The sequence below is a fragment of the Bactrocera oleae genome, chromosome 3 (assembly GCF_042242935.1).
Source record: "Bactrocera oleae isolate idBacOlea1 chromosome 3, idBacOlea1, whole genome shotgun sequence".
NCBI lineage: Eukaryota > Metazoa > Arthropoda > Insecta > Diptera > Tephritidae > Bactrocera > Bactrocera oleae.
The window spans coordinates 11,662,551-11,676,467 of record NC_091537.1 but is presented as its reverse complement, the minus strand read 5'-3'; the positions used below and the strand labels follow the sequence as shown (position 1 = coordinate 11,676,467).

At 31.7% G+C, this 13,917-nt stretch overlaps 1 protein-coding gene across 7 annotated transcripts in view; it reads right to left on the bottom strand.

Moving 5' to 3' along the window:
• Slob (Slowpoke binding protein) overlaps positions 1–13,917 on the bottom strand; it is a 70,731-nt gene that overhangs the window by 26,870 nt on the left and 29,944 nt on the right. For all 7 annotated transcript variants that reach the window (XM_036366438.2, XM_036366439.2, XM_070107493.1 and 4 more), the window contains one exon: positions 13,381–13,457. In XM_036366438.2, coding sequence (XP_036222331.2) covers positions 13,381–13,457 — 77 coding nt within the window. The remainder of the gene's footprint in view (positions 1–13,380; positions 13,458–13,917) is intronic.

The window sequence follows — 13,917 nt, the reverse complement described above, 5'->3', positions numbered from 1 at the left end:
CAAAAAAAATTTTTTTTCAAAAATTAATAGGTGTATGTGACCCCTTAATAAATTTTTTAGTAATTAAAATTTTGTCATAATAATTTTGTAAAATTTCATAAATTTACTAAATATAAATATATACCTATATATAATATATAACTGAAAAATGCATTTCAATATTAAAAAATTGTTTCAGCAATCAAATTGTAAATTTCGCATTTTCCAAACAAATTCACATGCACAATTTTATTAAACAATATTTAATTGCTAAGCATAAAGTAAATAAATAAGTAAGTATCATAATGGCAGCCAATTCTAAATTTTAACTACTAAAAATCGCAAAACAAAGGAAACCTTATAACTCTTTCTATTCCTAAAATAACTAAAATTGTTAAATTTGATTAAGTTTTTCATATTTTACAATAACAGCCAATAGCATTTATTTTGATTAAATTTATTTGGGTATTCAGAAACATATTTCGCACAAAACGTGTTGAGAATTATTTACAAAACGATACGAGAATTGAAAACTGAAATGTTTGTGTGAAATTTCAGTGAAAGTAAAACCACAAACTTTCAAATAATGAAGAAAACTTTATCATCCTATTAAAAAAAATTTAAACTGAACGTTTATTGCATGAAAATGCAATATTTTTTTTGATTTTGTGATACGCTCTTTATAGCTTTTTAGTGTCTCCAAAAGAAGGGTATTTTTAAAAAGCAATATTTTAGAACCATACGGTGAATACGAGTAAATGACAATCAGTGAAATTTTATGATTTTATGTTATTTGAATTTCTCATAACACTTAAATCACATAAATAAACACATATATGTACAAGTATGTATATGGCATGTACGTATATATGTATAAACAAAAGCATTCATTTAAGTATATCATAGCAAACCGATTTATTGCCATCATTTCGGGGAAACTCAATGGTTTTCGATTTCCTTATGTTTTCCTTGGTTTTCGTTGTTTTTATTGCTTTTACCGTTACCAGGAAACCGCCAAACGCGCACGGATTTACGTACACCTCCCAGAGCGTATATCTATTTAAGTGGCATCCGTTCGTGCATAACCTACCAACTAAAACCGGCAAAAGACGAAGTCAAAAAGTATGAAGCGCTCAGGTATGCGCTGCCACACGTGAGCTCACAGTCTGCCTCATTTTGTTTTTTGCATGTCTAGCTATATGACACTGTACGTGTCACATATATATTATATCTATATAGTCCAGCGACCTGCTCAAGGCAATCAAATTGATAAATACAAGTGTGTACAATTGATTTTTTTTTTGTTTTTTGTCAATTTGTTGGTTATTTGTTTTATTTACCAGTCATTGCTTTATGTCAATAAGTGTGGTGTAGTGAGCATGAATGTGCGTATAATTGTGCGTTTGTACGGATGTCTAACGTGGAATTGTTTATGTGTGTGTGTGATATTAATGATGTCTGCGTATAACTATAGCCATGGAAAATTTGTATGTAATAGAAGCAGAAACACGTTGTTTTGCCACGTGAGTGAGCGCTGAATGAAACAAAAGCTTGTATATCGCATTTAATTTAATTTCGGCTTCGAGTTTCTTTTACTTTTACTGTTTTCTACTTACACGTTATGTGTATTTGTAGCTGATATTCGTTTTACAGGTTCATTGATTTTTACTGAACTGTTTCTAAACTTAAATATCTTTACGTCGTTGTAGTGGTATAAAGTGTTCAACTGGGGCTAGATGATTTTATTCAGCTCGGTAAGTGCTTATATGACCTCAGAGAATTTCGGGCTGTAAAAAATATGTACTAGTACAACTTTGTAAAATTTTTTTTTGAAATTATATACTTTCGTAAAATGTTGCAAGAAGTATTAACATACTATTTCGGTCATATAATATTTGTAAACTTAAGAGGGGGACTGTGTTAGTGATAGCGCTAAATTTTAAGACATCGTGCCGAAATTTATCGCATATTTTAAGCTCACAAAGTCCTTATATAGAGATCTAATCGTCCATGTATCGATATTGTCAATAAAAAGAAAAAACGTTAGCTTCGGTTGCAGCGAATCTATAATATCTTTGACAAATTAAAAAAGTAAAATACTTGATTTTCAACGATCAGTTCGTATGGCAGCTATATGCTATAGTACTCCGATCTAAACATTTTGTTCGAAGATTGTATTGTTTTCTTAAATAGTAATCTGTGCCAGATTTCGTTTAAGTATGTCGTCAAATAAAAAAGTTTTCTTTACAAGAACTTGACTCAGATCGTTCAGTTTTTATAGCAGCTATATGTTATAGTGGTCTGATATCGGCGATTTCGACAAATAAGTAGCTTTTTGCGGAGAAAAGGACGTATATCTTGAACAATTGTGTGACTATATTTTATAGAGTATCCGCCTTTTTCTTCTTACAAACAGTTAAGTTTGCCAATATACCCTGTTCAGGGAATCAAAATTAAATGTGAACCGCGAAGGCTGAGCTACGAAAACTTATATATCATACTACTACCATATAACTGATTAAAATGGTCGTAGTGCTGTCACATTTTATACATAAAATTTTCTTATTTAATAAATTTCTGCAGCTTTCCCTTTAAACATGCGGGAATATATTTATCTTCGTAATAACAAACACCGCAAATACCTTAATTTATGTTAGGTGAGTATGCAATGCAATTTGGTGCCAAACATTAGTGAAATCCGAAATTTATATCTCTCGATTTCAATCTTAAAATCATTGGCAACTTATCTGCGATATCTTAATTAAACTTTGAAGAATATTACTGATAGCTTACCCTATGCTAACGCTATAATAGAGTAATCGGTTCAAAACATCTTTCAAAGACTATTTTTCCACCTTTTATTCCCTGTTTTTCTTTTTTTTAATATTGACTAATTTTTAATTCACTCGAAAAGCTTTCAATGCCATTGATCACTTGTTGTTGTGCATTGGGATTGAAGAGTAGATATTAATGTGTCATTAAAGGTCGTATGACTTGTGTGATAAGGCGGTGGTGCTTTCATTGACTTGGCCTTCCCACAACACATGCCCACACATTCACCCACATACATAAAATTGGTCATTAAATCGTCACTGAGAGTAATCAGATTGTCCTCCTGCTTGCCGCCGATTGCATTGCCACTACATTTGTGTATTGCTAGGTATATTTTAAAGCAACAAATATTCTTTGATTTATTTGTGTGTTTGTTTTTTATTTAATGCCTCTCCCCTTGCGCTATGCAATGAATTTTCATTGAACTGGTGCTGCGTGGTTGTAGTGGTATTGTAGTTGATTTACAATTCACTACGTGTGGTGACCATAAGCACACATATGTATGTATGTAGTGCCTGTTGTCCTGGTCTAAAGCAGTGTCAGCAAGTGTGTATTAGTTGTATCTGTTTTTTTTTTGTTATTTGTTTTTATTGTGTCTGTATGTATTTTTTAAATGTGCGATTATTTCTATGTTTATTGATGTGTTCTAATGCGACTTTGACATTTACTGACGTGTTTATTGGTTATCTGTGTCGAATTGAGTGCGCGCTTGACCGATTAAATGACTGTGTCAAAATAGATGAAAGCAAAAAAATCGTTAACTTTGGCTGCACCGAAGCTATATATAGTTATATGTATCGCAGGTGCATTTCTTATAGCAGCTAAACTAAATCGGAAAACGTAACCGGTCGAAGATCAATGTGTATGGTAGCTGCATGCTATAGTGGTCCGATCTGAACAATATCTTCGGAGATGGTAGCTTTATCTTTAGAAATAATTCATGCCAAATTTTGTAAAGATCTCTTGTTAATTCAAAAAGTTGTTCATACAAGGAATTGATTTTGAACGATCAGATTGTACTGCAGCTATATCTTACAGTGGTTCGGTACCAGTGATTCTGACAACATAAGAAGCAGTTTTTAAAGAAGAAAAGGGTCTATGCAAAATTTCAGATTGAGACCTTACAAACAAAGGAACTAGCTCGCCTATATACACACAGACAGACGGTCATCGATATAGCTCGTCACGCTGATTATTTATACATATAAAATACAGGGTCTCCGACCTAAATGTTACAAAGTTCGTAACAGACTTAATATTCCCTTTTAATGCATACAAATCAGAATTAAGTTATTGTACAATAATTGACATTTTTCGAAAATATACTTCCTGTTTATTTTATACCAAATAAATTGTCATCTGCAAAATGGTTTCAAATGTGAACTCTATAGTTACAGTTATGAAATTATGAAAAACGTGATCCAATCGTGGATTTAGAATCACATCAACCTAATATTGCTTGAAAGAACCTCAAATATTTACGATTTCGCAAAAAAAAGTAAATTTTACCGTCGTCTAAAAAAGCAGTCGGAGCGGTCTTTTCTTGCTTTTCGTTTAACTTCTGACAACCAGTAATTCAAACTGTCATTTTGGTGTCGTTATCAACACAGTATACGAGTAGAATATCGGTTTTGAGTTGCATAATCTCTCTTGAAGTGAGTAGATAACCCAAGCAAAAGTTTCATATTTAACGAAATTATTTAGTTAATTTTATCAAAATCGAAGAATGATAATAATATTATTAGGGCGCCGTAGAAACTTAGTTTTTTTCTCAACTTAGTCAAATGATATAAGTTTACCAGTATTCAATGGCTGTAATGGAGTACTCTGCGGTACTAAATACTTAAATCTTGTTTTGGTATAAATTCGGTATTTGGGATTAACAATTAATTTTAATTTTTCAATCCGGTGCTTGAGATTAAAAATTAATTTTTAATTTTTCAATCCGGTGTTTGAGAGTAAACATTTATTTTTGATTTTACAGTTTGGTATTTAGAATAAGAAATTTGAAATTTATTTAATTAAGATTTTCTAGATTACAAACAAGAGAAGAAAAAATTTAATTGAAATATTAATTAAATAAGTTTTGAATGCATTGTTCCAACCCTGATTATATCTGGGTATTTATTTTTTGTTTACAGAAGTAACTTCTTTACATAAGATAATAACTTATATATACTCATATATCATATAAATAGATTTATGTTAATTCTCATATTAATGTATCATATAAACTGATTTCTAACTGTTAACTGTTAATTCAACTCGCTTGTAATAACTTTAAACTTAAAATTTTAATTATTTTTGAATTTCACAAAATTTCCCACCAATTGCATTTCATTTCATCTGATATGTATTGCCAGTTTTCGTGAACTTTTTGTGCACAAATTTTGCTCTATAAATTACAACCTGAAACTTCAGTGCGTTTGCACTAATTAGACAGCTCAGTATGCCGCGACGAGTAGTTCAAAAGGGGTCAAGGCTTGCCACTGACACGCGAACATATAATATAACTTTCGCGTGCGCCTCATTACATTCATTTCCCTACTCCTACTGCTGCTAGATAAGCTTTGAAATACATACACAACATTTCGACCAGCGGGGAAAGAGTATATGGTTAAAATAAGTCAAATGGGTAGAAAAAAAAACGTCGTGGTTAGAACATGAAGTAACTCGGTTTTAACGTGACAATACGCTATTAAAGCATAAACTAGTACAGTTAGTTTAACTGGTCGCTCATCATTTCGTACAACCAAAGCTTGCGGTATTTACGTGTATTTTAGCAAATGTTTTTGAATGTGTGCGTATGCTGTTGGACAGATAGTTGTGGCGAGCGGTGGGTTGCTATCATTTATTGCATTATAACTAGAGTAATTTTTCTTTAAAAATAATTAGGCTAATGCTGTCCGTTTATGATTTCGTTTTTTTTTTATTTATTTTTTGTTGCGAAATATTTCCGTTCTATTTAAATATGCTTTTTGCTAATTGAAATTCATGCTGTGAAATTACTTTTACTTTTACGGAAATTTTCCGTTTGGTCGGTGGCGTTGACTTTGACTCTGACTTTCAACTTACTTTACATTACTTTTTTACTTGAAGGTTTATTTTGAGTTTTTTCTCGTATATTATTTAATATTCAAGTGTTTGTACTTGTAGTTATGGCTTATTAATTTTTATTCACTGTGGAATTTTTCGATGGCTTTTTGTGGATGGATGTGGATTTTTCATAGCCCATAGTGTGCTTTTCCATGTAAATTAAGCGGAAGTGCTTTTTTATTTGCACATACACATGCACATAACTGTATTTATGTATTTCTGTATTTATTTATGCATTTATTTATGCATTTATTGCTTTATGGCCTTAAGCCGCTGGCATTTTTCAAACAATTTCACACGTACTATAGTCAAGGTCGTCCAATACTTTCGCAGCGTATTTACATTTTCACGCTTCATTGCAATTTTATCGCGTTTGTGCTTTTTTAAAATGTTGCTTTTAATTTATATACGCTTTCTTAAGCGCACGGATAAGCAAACACATACATGTATTCTATATGTATATATATATATTTAAAATTATTTAATGCACTACTGCGCGGCTGTCAATCGACGTGTCATAAATAAAATTACTCCGTAATAATTTTTATCGAATTTGTAGAAAAATGCAAAAATAAAAATTAAATTTTCCGCCAGCACTATTTCTTCGATCGCCACGTCGTCGACTCGCGTTTCACAATGAAACCAATTCGCCGAAAGTATATTGGTTAAAGCGAAAAATATTGAATTTCACTTTATTGTTATTGTCTTTTTATGGTTTGGTAGTCACTATTTTGCCTCTTCGGTGCATTCATATATTTACACACACATGTACATGGTATGTGTGTATTTAAAGGTAGGTGAAATGCTGGAGTGGTGAGCATTGCGGTTTCTTGTTGACTGTTAAGCTCGCGTAATGGGTTTACTGCAATCGATTCCATTTTAAGCACACATACACGTGTGGTTTGGCGTACATGTAAATTTGTATGTTAATATTTTTACAAATATATGTATATACTCATACACACATGTACAATTCTATCGTACATATGTGTTTGGTTTAACGCTTCAGCACGTTTGCCAGCTTGCGGCGTTGCTGCGTCCAACAGCGCACACATGTATGTAAAGCCTTTGCTGACATATTTCTTTATTGCTTTCTTTGTCATTGTGGCACTAACCGGATTAAAAAATTGATTTTTAATTTTTATGACAAGTTCAACTACGCCATGCTAGCAATAGCGGCGACGCTGCAGCCAATTCGTACTGTGTGAACACAGTATGTGAATTGCAAGCGGTTGGCCACTTGGCATTGTATGCAGGTTTTATATTCACAGCTTAGTGGGTTGAGGTCAATTAGTTGCTGTTTGTTAGATTAAAACAATATTGTTTGAATTCAGTAGAAAAGCAGCAACCATTTCGTTAGTAATGTCAACAGCAGGTGTTGAATAACATTTGAATTATAAGTGCGACATGGCGTATGAGTGACAAGTGCATTATACTATTGGACAGTACAGGCGTACACAAAAGCGGTACAACTCAAAATGGCAAAATGGCAATGGGTTTCTTCATCTGAGAGAAATATATGCTGTTGCATATATTTATGCACATCACCTAACTGTTTCTCACCAATTTTTGGTTGAAATATTTGTGGCATGAGCATACATTTTTTTAGTACATATGCCCGTACTAGTTCCATAGTTTTTGAAATAGCGATCTGAAATTTTGCACACGTAATTTTCTTCACAAGAAGTTGCTCATTTGTCAGAACCGTCGATATCGGACAAATATATCATATAGCTGCCATACAAACTGATCGGTAAAAATTAAGTTCTTGTTGGGAAAACATTTTTATTTGATGAAATATTTTAACAGAATGTGTCATGCCTTATTACTGAAGGCAATGTCACAATTTCCGAAAAAATCATTCAGATCGAACCGCTGTATCATCTAGTTGGCATACAAACTGAGCGAGCGCAATCCAGATAAATATCTTTTTATACTCTTAAATGCTATAAAAAATGCACCTGTGCAGGGTATTATAGTTTAGGTGCAGCTGAAGTTAACGTTTTTTTGTTTTATCGTAAGTTTAGTATAAAACTCCTTACCGATCAACGCTATTCTAAAATTCTAATTTAAAATCCTTATATGTCTCTCAAAAAATATAATAAATGTTCTTCACAATTTGTTGAACGTAACTCTAATCACTTCAGAAAAATGTTGAAATAAACCATTGAGTTTCTTCTTGATTCTAGAAGTACTGGCTATAAAACAAATAAGTTGGTTAGATTGTGAAAATTTTATATTAGTGCACACCTGTGGTACTGCCAAACAAGAATGAAAAGCAACACTCGATATATCGTAAACACCACAAGCAATGAAAATATTTAAATTAATCTCCTCAGAGGTTGCATATAGTAAATACATCTATTTTTGCAAATCCAGATTAATGTAAATATTGTGTATTAATTTAATTGCCAGCAATAATGTCAAATATGTTAATTTGCTTGAAAGATTGCTCAAAATCCAAACGCTTCTTAGAAGTGCAACGTGGCGTATGAGCAACAATTAATTAGTAGCAAATAAAGTTCACACGAGAAGCACCTGTAACACTTTTATTGATCAAGTAACTGTTTTGAGGCACTTAACAGTACAACAATCAACAAAACTACAAAAACTTTAATACCGTTTAATTAAGTTATATTTTGCCTGTGTAGAATCAAATGTCAAACAAGTTTTATGCGTAAAATTTTCGCAGAAATAAATTTTCCATCAAACTCTATTTCCAGGTATACGTGTTGTGACTCGCTTTACAACTCGGCGCTAACTAAATTATACTAAATTCCTTTTCCCGCTAATATACTTGAAGCTAATGAACACGAAAAAAGGTTGAATATAACAATATGTCGTGTCCTTAACAGCGAGCCATTAACAACAACATGTCAGCTAATATAGTGATAGGTAAGTGCATATAATATATACATATATATATATATATATATATATACAATATATATATACGATTATAGAGTAATAAGTTAGACTGGGAGGGGAGTGGAAGAAATGGGCGTGAAATGACGCTGACCAAATGGTTAGCGGGCGCCAAGCGCTAATAATTGGCCCTGAATTTGTTAGCCTAAAATATTTTACTTAATGTCTGTATTTAGTTTAGTTGTTATACATATATTGCTGTTATATTTACATATTTTCGTTGACTGTTGATTGTGTTTGCTTTAAATGCCTACAAGCAAATCGTGAAAAAAACATTAATTTGCATTTTTTGAAGTTGCCATATGCACAAAATAAATCATAATATTGCCATATTTTAAATTCATATTTAGTTTGAATATGGTTGTTTTAAATGCCTTCAAACAAATTGCAAAGAAAAAAATATTTTCATATTATTTTTATTCAATTGCATTTTTCAACGTTGCCATATGGACAAAATAAATCATAATATTGCCATATTTTAAATTCATATTTAGTTTGAATATGGTTGTTTTAAATGCCTTCAAACAAATTGCAAAGAAAAAAATATTTTCATATTATTTTTATTCAATTGCATTTTTCAACGTTGCCATATGGACAAACAAAATCATTGTTTGAAAAAATAAATAAATTTTAATTTTTTCACGTTGCCATATTTACAAAAAAAATTTATGTTGCCATATGTGTAATTTATATTTATTTTGATGGTGGTTGCTTTAAATGTCTACAAACAAATTGTGAAAAAAATAAAATTATAAAAATTTTAATTCATTTCCATTTTTCAAATGCTGCCATATGGACAAAGCAAAGCATATTATTGCTATACTTTAAGTATATATATAAATGGTTTGTGGCTGCTTTAGACGCCTACAAATATATTACAAAGAAAAAAAATGATTTGAATGTTTTTGGCGTTGCCATATGAACGAAAGGAAATTATTATGTCGACATTTGAAATTTATATTTATTGGATTTTTTACATATATTTATATAAAGGACATATATTATATTATATATATATATTTAAAATGTTTATTTAATGTCGAGCTGGTGTGCAGCTGTAGAGTTTCCGTTTTCAGAAAAGTTGGGTTCGAACACTTTTTATTATATTATTCTATTAATATTAAACATTTATTTTATTTAGTTTTCATTTAAGGCTATGACACTTAATGTTCCCAACTAATTGCAGATTTATTTCCAGCAAAAAAAAACATTGGCAACTCTTGCTCTTTTGTTTCGCTTGCGATACCTTTCACCTTTTGCTGTACGCCTACGCTGACCTTTTGGGCCTAAATGCTATTCGTTGTAATTCGCTTTTTATTTGATTTTGTTTTTGCGCCCCGTTTTGCACTATTTACTTGTCCACCATAAATTTAAGAGTCATTACTTTGATGGCAATGGTTTAATGTTTATTTCAGTTGCGTATTGCCATTTATTATGGGGGTGTTTCCTGTCGAAATGTCAGTTGACATATACCAAAGGTTGTCTGCTTTCGGACATATATTTTTTGTGCTTCTGCATGTGTGTGTGTGTTAAAAAGGCATGTCGTGCCTGATTGTTTGGCGACGCTGCTGCTTGATATTATTTACTTGTCAGTCTGTCAATTGTTTGTGTGTAGGTATGTGCGAATAGCGCGTGGCTTTACAATGGTTGAATTATAACTATTATATTCATAGTATATGTGTGTATGTATGTAACGTTTGTAACCTTGAATGCTGTTTGCGTTGTTGCATAAGCCTGTTTTGGGCGTTTCAATTAACATGTGTGTTGCTGTCGCTATTAATGTATATTGCATGATAAAATATATGGTTATTTAAATACATCCTCTTTAGCGTTAGCGGCAGTTTTTTTCCGCCACATGTTGCCATTGTTGGTCAAAGTTACCTGTGTGGCATATATATATATATATATGTGTATATCAAATGTGTGTTCATTTAATTTTTTGCTCCTCCTTGAGCATTTCTATTTACATTTCGGTTGGCATGATTGTACTTGAACTTGTCAACAACAGCAGATAATCGCCAACCGCTTTCGTGGTCGCTGTCATTGCCGTCAAGGTAGCGCTTACTATCGCGTTGGGCGCTTTAAAAGCCGTTTCTTTTATTTGCAAGCACATAAAAGTTATTTAAAAAAGTACTAAAGCCTTTCGCGTACAATGAAGGTGTATACACATACCATATATTCATATGCAAAAATTGTTTCGAGTTAGTAAGTGTTGGTAAGTCCATTCTGTGCTTTTGTTTCTTTCGCCATATTCATATGCCAATTGGCACTCAACTATGGTACGGTTTGGTTAGTAAGTGCGTCACGTTGCCATTTGTCTTCGTGGCCGAGAGGCTTAATATTTTCATGTGCATATGTGTGTATACACATGCACCTTCCTTTGTACACACTTAAGCACTTAATGTATGCATACTTATTGGCGTATAGGCTTTGCTTGCATATGTTCGCTATTCAGCTCACACGTGGACCTATCATGAGCACTGCACTCAAGTGAATAAATAGCTCTATTTCCATTCCAGGCAGTTACTAGTGCTTCTAGATTTTATATATATATATCTTTAGATAATATAATTCTTTATAACTTGTTTCCTCTTAAAATAGAAATGCATAAATTCTCATTTGCTATGCTAAATGTGAAAGAAATCTTTGTTGTTGGTTGTACAGAAAAATTTGGTGCTCAGAACAACGATAAAAATACCTTAAGGGGCACACCTAGTGTGACAGTCTAAAAATGGCAATTTTTGTAAATTACAACAGAAAAAAATTGCTAAGTAAATTTTTGTCAAACTCTAAGGGTATATGTATTTATAAATATTATATTTTGAGAAGACACAGTAAAATTTGTATAGAAAAAATTAAATATTTTTTTGCACTACACACGATTTTCACCGCCGCTAAAAAAGGATGATGCTGCAGTGATTCTCTTCTAAAAGCTATTGTACGTACAATTACCCACAGTCGAAAAAATACACAAATTAACAAAATGGCGGCTTATTAAAAACAATCTCAATTTTATCCAAAATTTTCGTTGTTTTTGACCTGCTAATTATTCAATATCTGATCAGATGAAAAAACTGCTAAGCCATTGTATTGAGAACTACAGACAGAACATGTTAGTGATCGAATCATTTGTCATCGAGTAAACACTCTAGCAAATTAGAAAAATGTAGTTTTGAGAAAAACGCCTTTAAAGATAAACTGATGGAGCTGTTACACTTTAGAAGGCTGTAACTCAAACACTATATAAAGGATCGATATAAAATTTTAGTCGGTTACTTTCCAACCTATTGTATTAAAATATGAAAAATAAATCGATTTTGTTTTCAAATTTCACACCTTAAAGTCAAAACCACTAAGAGTCATTGTTGGTCTTTTATTTTTCAATAAGCAGAGGCATAAGTAATAGGTGACTTTTCTGATACTCAAGTCGGCTGTTTTGAAAATGTTGCAATGTATTTCAAATACCTTAAATTGAATACCGATATTTTAGTATAGAATACTTTTTTCTAAATATATATTCGCTGAATTTTCCCAACAGGCGAAAGCCAAGCACAAAAATATTTTGGACAGAAATTTATTTTACACCTGTTTAGTCCTTCTCCTACATTTATGCGTTCAATTCAATTGATATATACGAACCAGTTTTATAGCCATATTGCAATAATTTGTTTTACATATAATTTTGTTAAATTAAAATTTTTGTGGTCGGTGGCAAGCATGCAAAAAAATTTTCAATTGTAAGCGCTTGAAAATCCTGTCAGTTTTTAGTGTATTTTTATTTTACCCATTTTTTTTATTTAAAATTCTTTAGCAGGTGGCAACCTTCTAACTGTTGAGTATTGTGCCAAAGTATAAAAAGCTACAAGTTCCGCCTTCATGCCAGTGTCAATGTACACTGCATTCTTCAAAAACCGAGTTCATACTTAGCATCACATTCAGTTACCGCGCTACAATGCAAGGTTTACAAGGCAAACGAATGCGTGTGAATTTCAAAACCCTCTCAATGGCATTCAAAATGCGTGTTGGGATTTTATAATTTTAATTTAACTGGCGTTTATATGTATGAGTCTATAGCGATGATTGAAACATTTACACACACACACTAATTTGTATAGCATATATTCCTCTAGTCACACATACATATGTATGTACTTGTAGGTATATTAAACATATATCTACACAATAACTATATGTCCACTTCGCTATGAGTATTCACACAAAGTCAAAAGCTCAGAAAAAACATTATAAATGGATATTAATTCACCAATGGTTGATATAACAAAATATTGCTCTAAGTAACTATTATTTTTAGTTAACTAGTCTATTTACAGATATTTATGTCATATAATTATGTAATTTGTTAAAATATATATAAATAATATGTTTTGCTAATGAGTTACTGTTTATCAATAGAGTATTCGTTATTAATTAATTAGCTTACAATTAGGAGATTAATACAAATTCCGTCTTGAGTAAACTCGGTACTTAATACAAAGTAACTATTTTATAAAAATATACGAATAAGGTAAATATTTTTATTTAACCTACCTGCATCGTCGTATCCAATATGATATTACAGCGATACCAGCTATGACAATTGCACCCAAGGCACACCAAAATATGGTCTGTAAAAAATATAAAATATATGAGTGATTAGTTTTTGTATGTTTACTTTCTTTTATATAAAAAAAAATCAGCGGCAAAGCCTGAAGCACAGATGACGTAGCGTATGAGCAACTTTTCGAATGCAACGACTTTTGTACATATTTATTTAATCGTGTGTATTATTTACCATTTAATGACATTCATTCTGAATAATCGCCAAACTCATCAACAAAATGAGCTGGTGTCTCGAACGACATGTTACTCATATGTTTGTGTGAGTTTGTTTTTGTTACAAGTGCAATTGCAACTGGTTTTCATGGTTAACTGGGCTTGGCGCTCTGTGAAGTATTATTTTCATGTGCGTTTACTTTTTCAGCATTGGTTGAAAATTTTAATTGGAGTAATATTTCTTACTGCATGAAATTCAATAGTGGCAACAGGGTCGCCGATCCTTGAAATTGTTATGCGAGTATAAATATG